General features: G+C 41.7%; 1 protein-coding gene across 2 annotated transcripts in view; it reads left to right on the forward strand.

The window, feature by feature from the left end:
* The first annotated feature begins 434 nt into the window (after nt 1–434).
* The window catches only part of MTG1 (mitochondrial ribosome associated GTPase 1), an 85,420-nt gene continuing 66,650 nt past the window's right edge, over nt 435–19,204 (forward strand). Inside the window, exons 1-4 of one of the 2 annotated variants that reach the window (XM_089680023.1) lie at nt 435–592; nt 895–1,004; nt 5,868–5,932; nt 19,011–19,115. In XM_089680023.1, the coding sequence (XP_089536149.1) occupies nt 920–1,004; nt 5,868–5,932; nt 19,011–19,115 (255 nt within the window). In that variant the 5' untranslated portion in view covers nt 435–592; nt 895–919. The remainder of the gene's footprint in view (nt 593–894; nt 1,005–5,867; nt 5,933–19,010; nt 19,116–19,204) is intronic. The other variant, XM_089680024.1, reaches the window with a different exon arrangement.

Genomic DNA, 19,204 nt, shown 5'->3' on the forward strand with positions numbered 1-19,204 from the left:
GTGTACATGGAGCCTTACAATGTCAATTGTGACTGATTACCAGTAACGGTAATTATTGTAAAATTTGAGGATAGAGATTTCATATTTGTATTATGATATAAGCACAGCATTTTATTATACAGATACATTTTTTGTATCCTCTATTATTTATAAATGAATGTCCAATGACTGCATACCAAATTGAGAGTGATACTTAGAACCGTGACACCAATCTGAGAATAAGGTTTGGCTACTTGACACTAATCTAAGAAGGAAGATTGCATTAGATGACTTCAGTCTGAGATCGAGGCTTGGAACACATTACATTGAGTTGAGAATATTTAGAATGTATAACCATAATCTGAGAATGAGGCTTGGTACATATGACATCACACTAAAAATGAGGCTTGGAACACATACTTTTGATCTGAAAGTGAGGCTTGGCTCAAATGAGAGTGAGGCTTGGGACACATGGTGATCTGTTAGTGAGGCTTGGAACACATGGTGATCTGTGAATGAGGCTTGGGACACATGGTGGCTTTCTGACTTTGAGGCTTGATTTCTGAACACAGAAGGAATGAGAAAGTTACTCGTGTGAAGGAAGAACAAAAAGGTAATAGATGGGAATAGAGGTGGTAACAAGATGATTATTACAAATGGCTGAGCATATTGTACAGGGACATCTAAGTGACAACACTAGACTGAGATGAATGCTTTCATTATGACTCCATCTGACAGACAATAAGAAAACCAGAAGACATGACCCTTTTCGTTCAGACTGATAGATTGTTGGAGTTTCGGGTATCGTGACATAAATAATAATTATTAGGATCGGAACGTAGAGCTACATTTATTAAGCATTGTTTCTGGACAGAGTGCACAGCTGAGTTACATTCATTTGTCTCCCTCATTTAGCAGAAGTAGCTTCCTTATTTCCACGATGAGGCTTACTGGTCTCCTCCGCTTTCCCTATGATTTTGGTGGACGGGACGTGACGCACTGGTTCCCCAGACATATGGCTAAAGGTGAGATGGGAGAGTCGCACATGATTAATAGCTTTCATTCTGTGTATTGGCCGAATCTACAGAACATGTGCAGGATGTCTAAACAATAAATATATACTGTGTGTATATATATATATATATATATATATATATATATATATATATAAATTTTTTTATTTTTTTCTTGCTAAAGCTGGCCATAGCAGGTAGGATCTGAACATACAATCTCCTTTAGAACAACCAACAACTATGTAGTGCAATTGATTGTATAGTTCATGTGGACACTCAAAATACCATAATTTTAGTATATCTGAAGTTGATGGCCTGGAAATTGTACAGTCAGATTCTTCTGTTTATTGTGAGTTTAAATCGGAGTTTGTCATTTTTTTTTCTTCCTTTAAAGGCAATGGCCACTCTCTTCACAGTTCGTTTTGGAAATATATATATATATATATATATATATATATATATATATAATTTTTTTTTTTCTTAAATACCTTATTTGTAGAGATCCAGTCTCCACTTCCGGTCCCGGGGGGGCCTAGGCGATTTCATCATTAGGCATTCCCTAGGGCTTCTGGGATATTGGTGTCATCTATCCCAGGAGTCCTAGGGAATGCCTAAAAGCGAAATCTTCTCTTTTTTACAAGACCAGAAGTGACGTGATCACAGGGACTTCAGCGCCAATTTTGAACAAGAAAGGATTTTGGGAGGAGGCAACACCAGCACTGTGGATTTAAGCCAGGCACTGTGGATGTAACCTGGGGCTTTGGAGATCTGATGTGGTCACCTGTTGTAAACAAATTGCACTGCGCAGTGTCATTACTTGGCGCAAGATCAGGAGGTGCATGCTGGGACAGCCAGCAGCACCGAATCCAGGAAGTATACACTAGCGGGCTTCAGATACCCACGTCCTTCGTGGAACCTGCCTGCTTCCGAGATCTAGGTAAGCACTATTCATTAGCACTATTCAAAGATTACTGTGAAAGCTGTAACAATTGCGGTAGAGCTTTTTTTTTAAAAAAAAAAAAATGTATGGGGACTGGAGCTCCGCTTTAAATCTAACCCCCTAACAACGAACTTCTCTTCAAATCAAAGAGACTCTCTGCTCTGAGCAGCCTTGCCCTGCCACCACTCCAAGCCCAGGTACCAGAAGCAAGCTGTGCCATCCACTCCAGTGACAGTCCCCACCCCGCCTGAGGGTAGTTTTTACAATATACTAGGATGTTTGAGATATCTGGAGTGCCTTTCTTTCTGTTAATGAACTTCTTTTATTTGGTTCCTTTTGGGCCATTAATGTTGAACCCTTGGTAAATTAAAATGCTCATTTTTGTCAAGCGGAAATATAAAAGCAGCTGGGCCCCTTTCACATGGGGCAGACTGCGTTCTGATCAGCAGGTCATCTGTCCACTGATCCCTTACTGATCAGAGCAGAGTGCGTTTATGACTGGTCCGTGTCTGCTCAGTTTATGCAGAGAGGACATGGACAGAGTCTGCTCCACTCTATGGGAAGCTGGGAGTAAAGGGGCTCTGCTGTCTGTTTACACCTGACCGCCCTCCAATCCAATCCACCTACACGGAAGAGGATGGATCCCATTCTGTTTTTTTTTTTTAGCAGACCAGGTCAGACTCAAGGTAGGCGGGTGTAACTGGACACAAGTCTGTTTACACCCGCTGGTCCATAGGATGAATGGAGAGTCCAATCAGGTCTGCATAAAAGAAAAACTGATAGGTGAACCTAATCAGTCCCTCCATAGCTTTTCCTTCACTCCCCTTGCAGTCAGCAGCTTGTCCTCTCTGATGTTATGGGTTTTTGTGTTTTTTTCCATTATAATGTTGGTCCTTCAGTGTATCTAATGCTGTTTTAGTGCCTACAATTTAGGCCTTTAGGCATTTTTAATTTTTTTTATGCCTCAGAATGCAACTTTATTTACCCAATGCTTTTGTTGACATTGTAGCCTTTAGGTGAGTATTGTAGAGCAGCATTCAGGAACATAAAAATAATTCCTCGAACCTGCGTTTGGAGAGGAACTTGCTGGCATAATTTAGGCACATAAACATGGACATATGTACATAAATTCATTCTACTCGCTAGAAGAAATTAATATTCTAGCCAATAGAATCAGCTTATGCATATATGCTTCTAAGCACCATACACTTGTAAATGTTTGTAATTACATGCCAAAACAATATTTTTTATGCAGAATTTCTCTACCAGCTCCTGCCAGAAGGATCCAGCATAGATAGTAGAATTTTATTGCACCCCTGTGTGTGATTACAGAGCAGCAGCAGGGGCGGACTGACAACTCATGGGGCCCCCGGGCAATAGGGGATCATGGGGCCCCTGTGTCCTTGCCCAAACTCAAAAAAGCCTATGAAAAAGGTACCACGGGCATCTCATGGGGCCCCCTGCTGACCCTGGGCCCTCGGGCAGTGCCCGAGTTTCCAAATGGTCAGTCTGCCCCTGCAGAGCAATGAAGAGAAGTGGCTTTGGGGGATCAATCATGTAGCTGGAAGGAATCTTGTGGGAGTGGGGAATAAGACAGGTGTAACTGCTTTTTCTGTACCCTATTGTAAAAAAAAATTATTTGTTATTTTAATTAGCAATTGGCTTTATAGGGTAAGGAAATGTTCCCACTAAGTGTGCTAACATGCCTTATTGGACACATATACACAATAAAATTTGGTGCCGTGCCTGAATCCCCTCTTTGAATATATATCAGCTTAATAAACAGTCTAAGATAGCACTTCCAAATGGCAACCGGTGCCAGTTGTCTGGCCCGGGAGTTGTGGAAAGAAAAAGTAGCACCCCAATAGGAAAAATGAGGGACAGCGCCAAGTGCTGACAAATGTATGTCAGGAATCATTCCCAACATGACACTCCGTCTTCTTTTGGGACCGAGTGCCTTGTTGGGGATGTTTCCTGACCTACACTTGTCAGCGCTTGGTAATGTTCCTCATTTTTCCCATTGGGGTGCCATGTTGTCTTCCCACAACTCCTGGCAGCAGTTGCCCAATGTAGCCCAATGGACAGTAACTGTGAGTTGTGGTACGTTACAATACAAGTTTGTTTCCTTCATGCACTGGGCTGCCATTCAGGATTAATATCAGACCAAAGAGTTAACGTTTGCATGCTGTCGCACTGACATGCAAAGGTGTGAAGCCAGCCTGAAGAGTCTAATTACAGTACATTTGTTTTTTGCAGTGTGCTGTGTTATGCCCAAACATTTCAAATGAGCTGGCAGTGCACCTCTTTGTATAAAAAAAGCAGACCTGCACCATAGTTTTCAATGCAGTGTACTACAATGCACACATTGTTCACCACTGTGTGTGGTGTTCTAAAAACCACATGGATTGTGGTCTACTAGCTAGGTGTGTTAGGTGCAATTCATGAATGGATAAATGATGAGCGGGCAACAGAAGTTTCATTCTAATTACTGGTAAGAACAATGCAGGGACTGCAGGGGAGCACCTTCCTACACTTACGAAATGATCAGGGTGGCTAGATAGCTGTCCTGATCACTTCTGCACACAGCACAGAGCTAGCACCGTAAAGGACACACGCACACACATCTGAGCATTTTTAAAGCTCAACATTCAAAATCTAAAGATTTTCATCTGTGCCTGTTCACACCTAGTGTCACTTGAAGCCTAAAGATTGTAGCTAAAAAAAAAAGTACATGAGCTTTCTCTGAGCTACAAGCTTCAAGTATTTTTGGCCCCAATAGACTTCAGAGACTGCCTGCAAAAACTTGCTTACACATGTTCTTACCCTAGTAACTAGCTTTTCGGTGGCTAAAAAGAATGAATTAAAATAAGAAATGTTCAAGCAACTATTTTTTTTTTCCATTTTGGATAGAGTGGAGATGGATTAGAACTCCTGTCAGTTTGGATTGCTGCCTGTGCCCCCATTAGGGAAATTCACCCTCTCTAATTTGGGTTTTCTCCAGAGGGGAAATCTTCTCATGGGGGACAGTAGTTCTGGTGACACCCCGGGATTCCTTCACTTTGGAGGGATTTCCTCTCACTTCCTGCTTTGGCTATGGGACAGGAAGTGAAAGGGAAATCTTCCCTATGGGACACAGATGGGGAAAAAAAACTGACAGAGATTATAACCCTCTCTAACTCTATCCAAAATGAAAAAAACTTCTGCTTGTAGTGACACTTTAATGCCTATGACCATTGTTTCAGTAACTTTCCCAGCATGTGTTTTTAGATCCTGTATTAACAGCCTTTGCAGTTATATTTATAGTTTGCAGGTTTATTTAAAAGCATTCATTTTTATGAAAAAACATGAAGCCCACCTTTTTCATTTTAATGCACAATTATGAGGGGAGCAACTTTATATTGGTCCTTCTATAACAGGAGTGTCAAACTAAATTTCTTCGTGGGCCACATCAGCATTATGGTTGCCCTCAAAGAGCCAGTTGTATCTGTAAGACTACAAGTCTAGAGCACCCCATCCACTCCTCCCCCTCCTTACTTCAGATGTAAATGCTGCCAGGAAAAAGCTGGAATCTGCTGAATGCTGAAACCAGGGGAGGTGGAGATGAAGGGGTGCTGCGGCTGCACAGACAGGAGTAGGATCTGTAGGAGTTCTGTCCTCCTCTCTGCTGCCGTCTACTGAGACAAGGTGGGAGTGAAGAAGAAGGGGGTGCTGCAGCTGCAGGAGAGGTGTGAGGGCCATATGAAATGGCCTGGTGGGTCAGATTCAAACCGTGCGCCTTGTGGTTGACGTGTGTCAGAATAGTTTTGTTTACAGTCATAAGGAGCATACATTTTTGTGAACTTAAATTTATATCAGCAGAATACAGTGGATTAAACTTGACGGTACAGTAATGTATTGAATAAATTCTTCAACAATTTCATTGTTTTTTCTTACAGGAATAAAACAGATGAGGGCTAAATTAACAAAAGTGGACTGCATTGTAGAAGTACATGACGCAAGAATATCCTTTTCCCTGAGCTGCTAATGTTTAGCTATTGCCTTTTATAGGGATTAAATCCAGAGACTTCTTAGTTTGAAACAATTGTGCATGTATTTTGTGTTTTTCCAAATATCTTGAGGACAATCCCGTGACACACATCTTAAGGACAATCCCGTGAAAATAATGAAAGATGGTGTAATAGCTGTTCATGTGTGTAGTTGTGGCCCTGTTTTACAGAGTACATTATAAGACCAATTATATTATATTTTAATTATATTATTATTATAAGAACAATTGTGTATGTATTTTGAATTGTGTGTTTTTCCATTTACAGGGTAAGTGATAGGACCTCCCATATACTAACTTTGTCTGTCTGTACAGTTCAGATCTCAGTGTCTTTGTACGTAGAATACAGCACTGTGTAAGTGCATGGAAGAAAAATATCTTCATGCCTTGCAAGTCACCATATCTTCCCATACTGCAGCTTCTCCAGTGCAGCTGCATACATCCTGTGCTATAAAACTAAACAAAATAGCCATTCTGGCACATGGTGCTATTTCAAATTGATGCAAATTAAAGTGTTTGTAAGAGTCGTGTTTTTTTTTAAATTAATAAACATGGTATACTTACCTGGCCCTGAACCTCCTTATCTGTTGTCCCCTGCCAGCTCTCCTGAGTATGCAAGCTACTTGCTATGGGGGCACACCGAGCGTGGCTCAGCCCCGTCCCCTACTTCTTCCTCACAGGATTTAATCGACAGCAGCAGGAGCCAATTGGTTCCATGGCTGCCAAGCCTGCAAGAAGAGGGGAGAGAACTAGAGCACTGCTGCATACAGGCACAGCGATGGGTCAAGAGAGGGTTCAGGTAAGTATTTAATGGGAGCCTGGAGGGTTGCTGACATAAAAGGTTTTTTTTACCTTAAAGTGTTACTAAACCCACAACAGTAAAATCAGTCTGTATATGCAGTAAAGCATGCTTGTTATACTTACTGTGGAACCTAAGGGGTTAATCATCTGCATTGTGTAAAAAGGCAGTTTGAGCCTTTCTTCTCTGCTCCTCTTGTTCAAATGTCCATGTCTTCTCTCCAGATAAGACAGACTGAGCTGTAGCCACTCTGCACGTGCTCAGTTTAGTGTGTATTGCTAGACAGGTGGGTTTTTTTTTTTTGTCTTGGGAGAATGCATGTGATTAGCACAGGGCCAATCAGCACTGCCCAGACAGAGGTTAGGGGTTCTGCATCCTCTTAGAGCAGAAAGAAAACTCCTACAAGCTTTAACCAGTGCTCTGCTGAACACTGATATAAGTCACAAGACTTCTCTAACTGCTGATGAGAAAAGGTATTTAACAGTTTATATTTACTAAAGTAATTGCACTTCTATGTTCTGTGCACTGTGGGAGACTGTATATAGTTACTGCAGGGCCCTGGGTTTAGTAACACTTTAATGCAGAGAATGCAATAAGGTAAAAAAAACCTTTTAGAACAGTTGCCTGAATGTGATGCATTTCAGGCCTTTAACACCATTCTTAAAAAGATCATGTATTCTCATCTCTGTACAGATAATATCCTAAAAGTAAAAGTTTTTTAACAACTGTGTGATGTTCCCTTAAAGTGGAAATAAAGTATACTATATTCATCTTCCCTCCAGTGATGGAACATCAACAAACCTCCCCCAGCACCAGCATTGTCAGCCCATCTTCTTCAGGATTCAACATCTTCAGTCATCTTGATCGGCTCAGCAAGATGACATCTCTCACCTCCTGGTGTCCTTTTAAGTGGTCTTTAATGCCAGAAGGCAGCGCAGCTTCTCTATCACATGACTGCCGAGATTGGCTTTCACAACAGTCACATGTACAGGAGCCTGATCAATCACATGGGCACGTGTGCTCCCAGCTCATTTAGTGTGCTAGGAGGGCACAGAACCTCGGACTACCATTGACACAAGGTAAAGTTTCACTTTTAAAGCTGAACTCCAGGCAGATGTTAAATGCTGTTTAATTTAGCTATGTATTAAAGCCTAACTTGGGGCTATAAAAAATTCCCCTCCAAAGCTGTTCTTTCTCTGCCGCAAGATGTGTTCAGACTTCTGGGCTGAATGTTGGCTGAGGACATACTATGAGCACAGGGCATTGTGGAGGCATCACCACTTACACCTGTATTCACGGTGTATTGATGCAAAGAGTTGTGTTGGCATCACCATGTCAGATCTGCAGCATCAAAGAGTAAAAGGAGCCTGTGCATCACGGGATTGTCCTGAAGATATTTGAAAAGTAAAACGTTAGAAGAAAAACAAAAACCTCAAGGGGCACAGCTAACATAAATAATTTAATTTCTTGTGATATCTGCCTCCTGTAGGGGATACCGTTTTACACACAGCGTTGTCAGCAAACATTTTCAGGAGTCAGCAGGCTAGCAGGAGGAGAAAGCAAAACAACCGTATTAGTATGCCTAGTCTCCTTCATAGTCCAGTCACAGTCTAAGACAGGCTACTGTGATTACCACACTGTATTGCTTAAAGAAAAAGTAAGGCCAAAGCTCTTTTGGCCCTACTTCTCCTGTGGGTCACAGGTACGCACTTCATTCTGCACTCTGGCGAGATCCCGACTTTAATGTCGGGTCCACTCAGATGTCTGACTGGAAGCTGACCCAGCCTGAGCTAGCCACTCCTGCCGCCTCTACAGTCTGGTGCTTCAGTGAGCACTGAAAGGACATAGCAGAGAGCCAGAGACTGCCAGTCCCCAGCTCTCTGCTTCGTGAAGGCTGAGAACTGAGCAATCAGTGGTCTTTGATTGCTCAGTTCACAGTCTTAGAAGCTGTGGGGGACACATACAGCATCGGGATGATTCTACATCCACCTAGGTGAGTATGAATGTTTTTTTTTTATTTTTTTTTTTTATTCCTGAACTTCTCTTTTAAAGCGATATTAAATCCAAAGGCAAAAATGTAATACATTGCAGTTCACAAATTATTTGTTGTGGTGGCTGCATTGATTTATTTAGGTTTTTTCATTTATTTTTGCTGGTTGATCTTGTCATTAAGGCTATTCTTTTTCAACAGGCAGTTGGAGTGTAGAGACAACCATTTAACACGGGGTGCTTAATTTGTTAGTCAAGTCCATCTGACTCTGCTAATGCATCTAACAGTACCCTTTCCCCAGTAAAAGAAAATCCCAAATTTTAAGTTGTTCCCAGAAAAGTGATAGATTGAGAATCTTCCAACTGAGTCACTAGTTATAGTGACCTAGGAGTCCTCAAGGAATTCCCTTAATTTACAGGGATTTCTGTTTGGCTATGGGACAGGAAATAAAGGGAAATCAACCTAGCCTGACCTAAACCCAATCTGCATAGAACAGTTGTGTATATGGTGTAAAATACAGTGACAACAGATATCCAGTTAGATGTAACCTTGTCAGGATAACTTATGTATTAAAGGGAATGTATAGATGTTTCGCATATATTTTCTTTTTTTTTGTCAGAGCTATTTTGAAATGTTTCTTTTCTTGAGCTAGTTAGCTATATCTATCCATACATTTCTCTGCTAAAAAAAGGGTAGATTTTCAAATGACTGAGGTAGGAAGGATTTACACAGTACTGGATATCACGCTCTGTGAAGCCAATTTATTTACAGAACAATGCCCCACTGCTTGGTTTAACCACTTGCCCTCCTGAGGATTTACCCACCTTAATGACCAGGCCTCTTTTTGCTACTCGGCGCTGCACTAATTCAACTGATAATTGCGCGATCATGCAGTGCTGCACCCAAATGAAATTTACGTCCTTTTTTTTAACACAAATAGAGCTTTCTTTCGGTGGTATTTGATCACCTGTGTGTTTATTTTTTGCACTATAAAAAAAGGCGGACAATTTTGAGGAAAAAAAACAATATTTTGGACTTTTTTCTATAAAACATGTCCAGTAAAAAAAAATGTAAAAGTCAAATTTAGTCATAAATTTCTGCCAAAATGTATTCTGTGACATGTCTTTGCTAAAAAAAAACCCAATACGTGTAAATTAATTGGTTTATGTGAAAGTTATAGCATTTACAAATGGCGGGAAAGATACTGGGATTTTTAATTTTTTTTTTATACTAATAATGGCGGCGATCAATGACTTATGGCGGCAATCAGCGACTTATGGCAGGACTGCGGGACTGCGGCGGACATTCTGACACTGGGGGGGAACTGACTTGGGGTCACTGACATCCCTGGTGACCCTGGTGAAGGGCAGCCTGGGCAGCGTGGAGTCGAAGTCCCAGGCTGCCCTTCACCAGGGCCCCTGATGGTGGGGATGGACTTGACGCAGCCAGGAACCAGGTCGCGGCCCCCGAGACACCCCAGCTGCGGTAATGGCCGCCGCCAATGGCGTGTAGCTGGTAGGAACCAGATCAGACAATAGCGTAGTCGGGCAGGCCGGGTCGACAACAACGGGACAAACGGTACAGAACAGTAGACAAGAATAACAGGTCACAGGCCGGGTTCAGCAACAGGAGGTCAGATCAAAGGAAAATGCAGAGAATGGTCTAGTCAAAAGCCAAGTCAGATTCCAGGAGAGTCACGAGAGTATAAACAGAGCTCTAGCAACACTAACACACAAGACACGAATGCAGAGAGCATTTGCAGACAGCAGGCTTAAATGTGATGAACCACACCCTTCTGAGGAGGAGCCGCAGAAGCCTGAAGGCATAAAGGTTCCCACCATGCTTTGCAGAAACCCAAGATGGACACCAGCACATGGGATGCACAAGCTTTGAGGAAAGGTAGGACCTTGACAATACCTTAACAGTGATAAATTCAAACTAATAAATTAATGCAGCGCTGAAAAATATTATATCAATAATATAATCCATAAACCATGCAATAATAACATGCCATAAAATGATGAGTGAAAAAAATCCAAAATCTATATACCGTGCCTAAGGTGCTCAAAAAGTGTATACTGAGGTCATTAACAAGGCCTCTAATGAGTGCAATCAATCACACAAATGAATATAAATAAAGTGAAAAATAAAACCCTTTGTTATTAAATATCCCCTACTCAAATTAAATATACCATATTTCCCCTGTGCTTGGGGAAATAACACACTAAGTGATTAGTGCTAAAGTGACCAAACAAAAATGCAATCAAAAAATGATACAATTGTTACACATAAAGTCTCTGATAGTCCATAAATCTTCAAATCAATAGTGCTTCAAAAACTTTGTGTTAACTGTGATTATGTCAGCACACATATCCTCAGTGGCTAAATTGCCCCCTCACCTCCTTTTAAGCGACCCAATGGGCCACTTCGCTTTCAGGATTACTCCTGTATCCTTCTCAGGCAATGGCTGGTATCAGTAGTACTCCACCTGCAGTCCCCCTTTCAGGTAGTAAATATGATACTCCAGGCCTCTCACGATAAGTACATCTGCTAAGCAATATACTCCTCACCACAGACCATGGTGAGAGAAAAAAGATCCTCCATAGTGTAGTATTTAAAAGTAACAACTTCTTTATTTAGTAAAAAAATGCCCACTCACTTTTATAAACTGATAAGATCGCATTCAGAACCTCATGCCTGGGTGCACTGCATGGGTTAGGGATAATTGGTTGTCCTAAGATGGCGTCCACGCCGAACGTGCGTCACCGCGTACCAGAAGCTGTGTCACCGCGTACCTACACGTTGCGTCACTAGACCACGTGACTTCCTCAGGGTATCGCTATTGGTACGCAGCTTTCTTATTAATAGGGAGCCTAATTAGCAATACTATGGGCGTAAACACCGGCGGCCATGTTCTTCGAGGAAAACCTCTCCGTCGGCCATTTCTTTGTAGCCCGACCTCCGTCTATTCTAAGAGCCCAAATTAGTGATGTAAACGCTAATAATGACCTAAATTGGATGGAACTTCGGCAGACATGTTTTTGGACGTAAAAACTCCAACACTGCCATTTCATTAATGGATTAATACTGGACAAGCATGAAGTATCATGCACATGCTAAAAAAATCTTTATTAATAAATAATTAAAACCCTATAAAACTACATATTTATATAAAAATGGTGTTAAATAAATAAATGGGGCAGTAATATATAAATAAAAAATCAAAAGTAATAATATTTGGAGTACTACTCATACTACTGGAGGTGGAGTACTACTGATACCAGCCATTGCCTGAGAAGGATCCAGGAGTGATCCTGAAAGCGAAATGGCCCACTGGGTCGCTTAAAGGAAGTGAGGGGGCAATTTAGCCACTGAGGATATTTGTGCTGACACAATCACAGTTATCACAAAGTTTTCACTCTGCATGGAAAATTGTTTTTGAAGCACTATTGATTTGAAGATTTATGGACTATCAGAGACTTTGTGTTATAATTGTATAATTTTTTGTTTGGTCACTTTAGCACTAATCACTTAGTGTGTTTTTTCCCCAAGCACAGGGGACTTATGGTATATTTAATTTGAGTAGGGAATATGTAATAACAAAGTGTTTTATTTTTCACTTTATTTATATTCATTTGTGTGATTGATTGCACTCATTAGAGGCCGTGTTAATGACCTCAGTATACACTTTTTGAGCACCTTATGCACAGTATATAGATTTCAGATTTTTTTCACTCATCATTGTATGGCATGTTATTATTGCATGGTTTATGGATTATATTATTGATATAATATTTTTTAGCGCTGCACTACTTTATTAGTTTACAGTGTTGCATGACCGCGCAATTGTCATTCAAAGTGTGATAGCACTGAAAGCTGAAAATTGGCCTGGCCTGGAAGGGGGTGAAAGTGTCCGGACTTGAAGTGGTTAAAAGAGGTATAAACTTCAGAGAGATAGAGATATAATTTTACCCCTATACAAATCATTAGTAAGACCTCATCTGGAATATGCACTTCAGTTTTGGGCACCAATTCACAAAAAGAACATTGGGGAACTGGAGAAAGTAGAGCGAAGGGCAACCAAACTGATCAGAGGCATGGAGGAGATCAGCTATGAGGAAAGATTAGAGGAACTGAATATATTCTCTGTTGAGAAGAGGAGATTAAGGGGGGTATGATCAACATGTATAAAACCATCAGTGGTTCATATAGTGAACTCTGTGTAGAGGTATTCACCATGAGGTCATCACAGAGGACAAGGCGGCACTTTTTACGTCTGGAGGAAAATAAATTTAATCTCCAAATACGGAAAGGTTTCTTCACAGTGAGACCTGTGAAAATGTGGAATAGACTCCCTCAAGAGTTGGTTCTGGCCAGCTCAGTGGATTGCTTTAAAAAAGGCCTAGATTCTTTCTTGATTACACAGAATATAACTTTACGTATAAATATTAGTAACCAGTTGATCCAGGTACAGCTGTGCCTCTCAAGGGATCAGGAAGGATTTTTTTCACCTGGACTCTACAGAGGTTTCACAGGCAGTCCAACTCCTCTAGGATGGCACGTCAATACGTGTCATTGCCAGAAGGTTTGCTGTGTCTCTCAGCAGAGCCTCAAGAGCATGTAGGAGATTCCAGGAGACAGGCAGTTACTCTAGGAGAGCTGGACAGGGCTGTAGAAGGTCCTTAACCCATCAGTAGGAGCGGTATCTGCTCCTTTGTGCAAGGAGGAACAGGATGAGCACTGCCAGAGCCCCGCAAAATGACGTCCAGCAGGCCACTGGTGTGAATGTGACCAATCAGAAACAGACTTCATGAGGATGGCTTGAGGGCCTGATGTCCTCTAGCGGGCCCTGTGCCCACTGCCCAGCACCATAGAGCTCGATTGGCATTTGCCATTGAACACCAGAATTTAATCTCCAAACACGGAAAGGGTTCTTCACAGAGAGCGGTGAAAATGAATAGACTCCCTCAAGAGTTGGTTCTGGCCAGCTCAGTGGATTGCTTTAAAAAAGGCCTGGATTCTTTCTTAGATACACAGAAATTAACGATACTAACATTTATATGTAAAGTTGATCCAGGGAATATCCGATTGCCTCTCGGGGGATCAGGAAGGAATTTTTCCCCTGCAGGAGCAAATTGGATCATGCTTTGCTGTTTTTTTTTGCCTTCTTCTGGATCAACTGTGGGTGTAGGATTATAACTTTTTTTTTTTTTAATGGTTGAACTGGATGGACTTTTTTGTCTTTTTTCAGCCAGACTAATTATGTAACTAAAAAAAAAATTACATTTTGAAATGTTTTTTACTTGAACCAGCTAACCACATCTATCCAAATATTTTTCTGCTAAAAAAAAGCCCCTCGTTTACATAGATCAATAACACAAGTTAAAATGGAAACATACAAGTTGCAGTTGCTTCTCATGTCTCTTTATGGAGGAATCCCTCCTGCTGCACTAATGTATTCTAACAGTGGGAGGTTCCCTCTCTGTCAGAATACAATGATCACTGCCGCCAGCTATAGCTAGCGGAAATGATCACATGAAAACCCAACAGGCTGGTTATACTGACGTCAATTGATAGATCAACCTCAGTAAAACCAGCCTGCCCATAGATGGATTGAAATTCATCTGGTTCCTGTTTAAGATGCTGAATTTCAATTCATGTTTGGCCAGCTTAACTTTAGCCAAGATTCTCTTTTTGCTCTCTTTGGACAATAGAAGATGGGCAGGGTTTTCATAGTCCTTTCTTGTTTATGTTGTCCTGGTACAAAATAGTGAATGAGTGTTATCTTAGCACAAGATGTGAAAATAAAGGAAGAGAAGCTTAACCACTTGCCCTCTGGAAGATTTACCCCCCTTCCTGACCAGGCCATTTTTTTCTATTTGGCACTGCGCGATTTCAACTTATAATTGCGCAGTCATGCAATGCTGTACTAAATCGAAATTTGTGTCCTTTTTTCACACAAATAGAGATTGTTTTGGTGGTATTTAATGACCACTGGGTTTTTTGTTTTTTTTGCGCTATAAACAAAAAAAGACCGAAAATTTGTAAAAAAACAAATTTCTACTTTCAGTTATAAAAAGAATATAGTAAACTCAAAGTTGGTCATAAATTTGGCCAAAATGCATTTTGCTGCATGTTTTTAGTAAAAAAAAAAATCCCAATAAGTGTATATTAATTGGTATGTGTGAATAGCATCTACAAACTATGGTGTGTATATATACAGGAATTTACACAGCTTTTACTTTGACTGCCTATCACATTTCTTGAGGTGCTAAAATCCCAGGGCAGTACAAACACCCCCTGCAAATGACCCCTTATTGGAAAGAAGACACCCCAATGAATTTACTAAGAGGCAAGGTGAGCCATGGAAGTTTTTTTTTTTTTTTCACAAGTTTTTCTGTTTTCAATATTTTTATTGTTGTAAAAAACAGAACAAAGAAACCGTTCTATAACAATCCTTGTAGGCCCTTCCAGGCACAATGTAACTCACAACGCAGACGAGGTTCATAGTTACAAACACATCTTATATCAATGCATAGAAAATACAGATGGAAACATACTATAGCATCTCAAACTGTCTGTGCAGTAGACGTCCGCAAAGCAAGAAACCATCAGACTAAAGGGGTCAAAAGACTGGGACAGCCAGGCGAGCCCAGATATCAAAGCACACAAGCTACAATTCCCCTATAGCTGGTATAGAGAAAAAAAAAAAACATCACACAACATAAAATGGTTATAGCCTGCAACAGAGCAGTAATCCAGCAGAGGGCCAAATGATCAATCATCAATAAAGAAATAAAAAAAAAAAAAAGGGGGGGGGGGAGGCAACTAAGAAAAGGAAAAGAGAAGACAGAGAAAAGGAAAAAAAAAGGGGGGGAGGGGGCAGAAAGAGAAATAAAAGAAAATAGAAAAGATCAGAATAGGAGCCACCCACATGACCAGCCCCACAGAACCTCAAAAAGAGCATTCATCAATATTAAAACCCAGTGTGCAGGTAATCAATCCACGGGCTCCAGATCCGTTCAAATCTAGCAGAAGTGTCCCGCAGGATGCTGACCAATTTCTCATTGACCATAATCCAAGAAAGTTTACGTTTCATCAACGCCAAATCAACCACCGGACCCTTCCATGCTGTAGCAATTGCAATTTTAGCTGCTAAAAACATAAAATATAATAAGCTCTGAACAGACCTGGAGACACCTAGAATAGGCTCATGAAGCAGAGCAACTCTAGGGTTCCTAGGAACATTAATAATGGTCACCGTAAAGATCAGGGAGTAAACACGAATCCAAAATCTTTTGACCTTGAGACACGCCCACCAGATATGGAATGTCGTGCCAAGTTGCCCACACCCCTGAAAACAAAGTGGAGAGGTTCCAGGGTACATCCGTGTTAAGCGATCGGGGGCTAAATACCAACAAGAAAGGACCTTATAACCCGCCTCCACAAGAGAAACATTCATAATGCCCCTATGTACTCTAAGTCCTGCAAGTCCTTCTCCACTATAACCTCACCTATATCCTTCTCCCAGGCTAACGTATAGGACAGTCTACCCGGATGAGAAACAACCTATACAGATCCGAGATGCCCCTCCTCCGAACCCCGCCACGGAGACATCTACTCTCGAACACTGATCGTGTGGGAACCCCAGGATTATTCCTATGTAAGGAACGGATAAAATAGAGAATTTGCTGTAGGCGAAGTGTTCGGACACAGGAATCCCAAACTGTGATATACAATAGGAAGTGGGGAATATCCCCTTGTGACCCAAGAAGTGTCCCATCCTGTACAAGCCTTTATTTATCCACCAGCGAAATTCCTGAGGCCGCAGGCAAGGGGGAAACTCTGGGTTGTCAAATATAGGTGCCACCGGAGAATTAGAGGAATGGAGAGCCGCTTGTTTGCGGACAAAATCCTAAAGGTGCAGGGAGTGGGATAGCATGGGGCAAAGAATTGCCCTCCTTTGCTTAGGGGAGATCCACATTAAGAGATCAAGGGGTAGAGGTTTACAAGCTTGCACCTCCAACGCCAGCCAATCCGGCCTATAGGAGGTAGCACAAATTTGCGACAATTGAGTGATCTGAGCTGCCAAATATTTCCTAAGATCTGGGTCCCCCAACCCCCCAGAATCACGCAAAACATATAGTGTCCACCTATGCACCCTGTGGCCTCTATTGTCCCATATAAAACGTATTAATTTATTCTGGAATCTACGGAGGTCAGCCGCCGGAACCACTATAGGTAGGGTGTGGAAATAAAGTATTTTAAGCAGCACCACTATCTTAAGAGCTCGTTCACACTAGGCTGTTTTGCCAACGCTTGCCAAACGCCCCTATAGCGTTTGGCAAGCGTTGGTCCGGTGTTTGCGGAGCGATTTTAACGCTCGGCAAACGCTCCGCAAACGCCGCATGCGCGGTTTAGCGGCGGTTGCTAGGCGTTTGCCGAGCGTTAATAACGCCCCACAAACGCCTATAATGCATTTGAGTGGTGTTACCGCTCCGCAAACACCCCGCAACCGCACCGCAAACGCCGGCCGGGCGTTTGCGGAGCGGCACCATAGACGAGAATAGGAGGCTTCAAAGCCTCCTGACTCGACCAGAGGCGTCCGTTTTGCCGCGACGCAAACGCTCCTGTTAGAACAGCACCATGTGCTGTAATGTGCAGAATTGGCAGAGGCGTTTGGGAAGCGGTAAAAACGCTTCCCAAGCGCCTCTCTGCCACCTGCACACAAGGCTAGTGTGAACGTAGCCTAAACGATGCGATCCTCCCCATCCAAGACAAAGATGCAGAAGAGGACCACTGATCAACATCCCTCAACCACAAAGGTAAATAATTAGCCCTATAAAGCATCGCTATGGAGGCCCTGAGCTTAATTGCCAAATATGGCAGAGAAAGCGACTGCAAGGCAAAGGTGAAATTGCTCTGTATGCTCCGAACCATATCCCCCACTAAATTGACTTTGAGAGCCCCCAGCTCACAGCCAAAGCAGAGACAATATGAAACTTCTTAAATCTGGCAGCTAGCTGAATAAATATACCCCACATAGAAGCTTTATGGGCGGCCCAATTAATTTGAGAAGAGGTGTGTACCGCATCGTTAATGGTGAAGAACTCTTCTCAAAGTCAAGGCAAACAGAGGGATTACTGAGGAGCGATTCATTAAGATGCCAAGAATAAACCAAAGCAACTTTGAGAATAGAAGTGAGGGTGGCCATAACCGGCAAGTAATCACACCATGCCACTTCCAAAATTTTGGAGTAATTAAACAAGGGCACACTTCGAGAGGGAGCAAAAATGTGATCTATCCTAGAATAGGTCAAATGAACACTAGAATAATAGGTAAAATCACGACTAGTGGTATGGAGTTCCCGCCAAACATCAACCAGATCAAACTGATGAAGCAACTTCCCCAATTTTGGTCCCCACCTTAGATGGACGTAAAAGGCGGGCCCCTGGGGCTCTTGTTCTATCCAGGACCGAAAAACACGGAGACAGCATCTGGAGAAGGAACCGGAAAAAATGCCACCTGGTCGGTTTGGGGTGCATAATACGTAAGAAAAGTTACCTGTTCCCCTTCAATCTCACCTGTCACCAGAAGGTATCTACCGCCAGGATCACGAATTACATTCAGGGGCGAGAAAGAGAGTCGTTTAGAAATGCAAATTGCAACACACCGCGTCCTGTCCGGCACATTAGCCAGAAAAGAATGGGGATATTGGCCATGCAAAAAGGGGGGCTGGAACGTGATGGGAAAATGGGTCTCCTGTAACATAACTACTGTATACCATAGTTTGTCGACACTATAACTTTCACACAAAGCAATCAATATCACTTATTGGGATTTTTTTTTTTACCAAATACATTTTGGCCTAAATTTATGACTAACTTCAAATTTACTATATATATTTTATAGTCAAAATTAAAAAAAATGTTTTTTTTCAAAATTTTCGGTCTTTTTTATTTATAGTGCAAAAAATAAAAAGGACACAGGTGATCAAAACCACCGAAAGAAAGCTCTATTTGTGTGAAAAAAGACATACATTTCCTTTGGGTACAGCATTCCATGACCGCGCAATTACCAGTTGAAATAGTGCAGCGCCAAATAGCAAAAAAAGGCCTGGTTGGGAAGGGGGGGTAAATCCTCAGAAGGGCAAGTGGTTAATTGTTGTGTGTTTTATGCTCTTAAGTGTATTTTGTTTTCCTTCGATAAGCTCAGACTACATTAACCTTCCTTAACTAGAAAACATTCCTTTGTCTGGTCGAAATCCTTTCTTTAACGAACACCTTGGAATTAAACCCCACCTGCTCATACTCAACAAAATGGACCTCATGGACCTGTCTCATCAAAATGTAAGAGATAAGTATAGTAAAGGGACATTGTAATAGTATTACTTTCACAAACTGACATTAACCGTAAGCATTGTTGGTGTTATATCCTA

The sequence above is a fragment of the Staurois parvus genome, unplaced genomic scaffold, assembly GCF_062004578.1.
Source record: "Staurois parvus isolate SC_StPar_1 unplaced genomic scaffold, SC_StPar_1.0 ptg000234l, whole genome shotgun sequence".
Lineage (NCBI taxonomy): Eukaryota > Metazoa > Chordata > Amphibia > Anura > Ranidae > Staurois > Staurois parvus.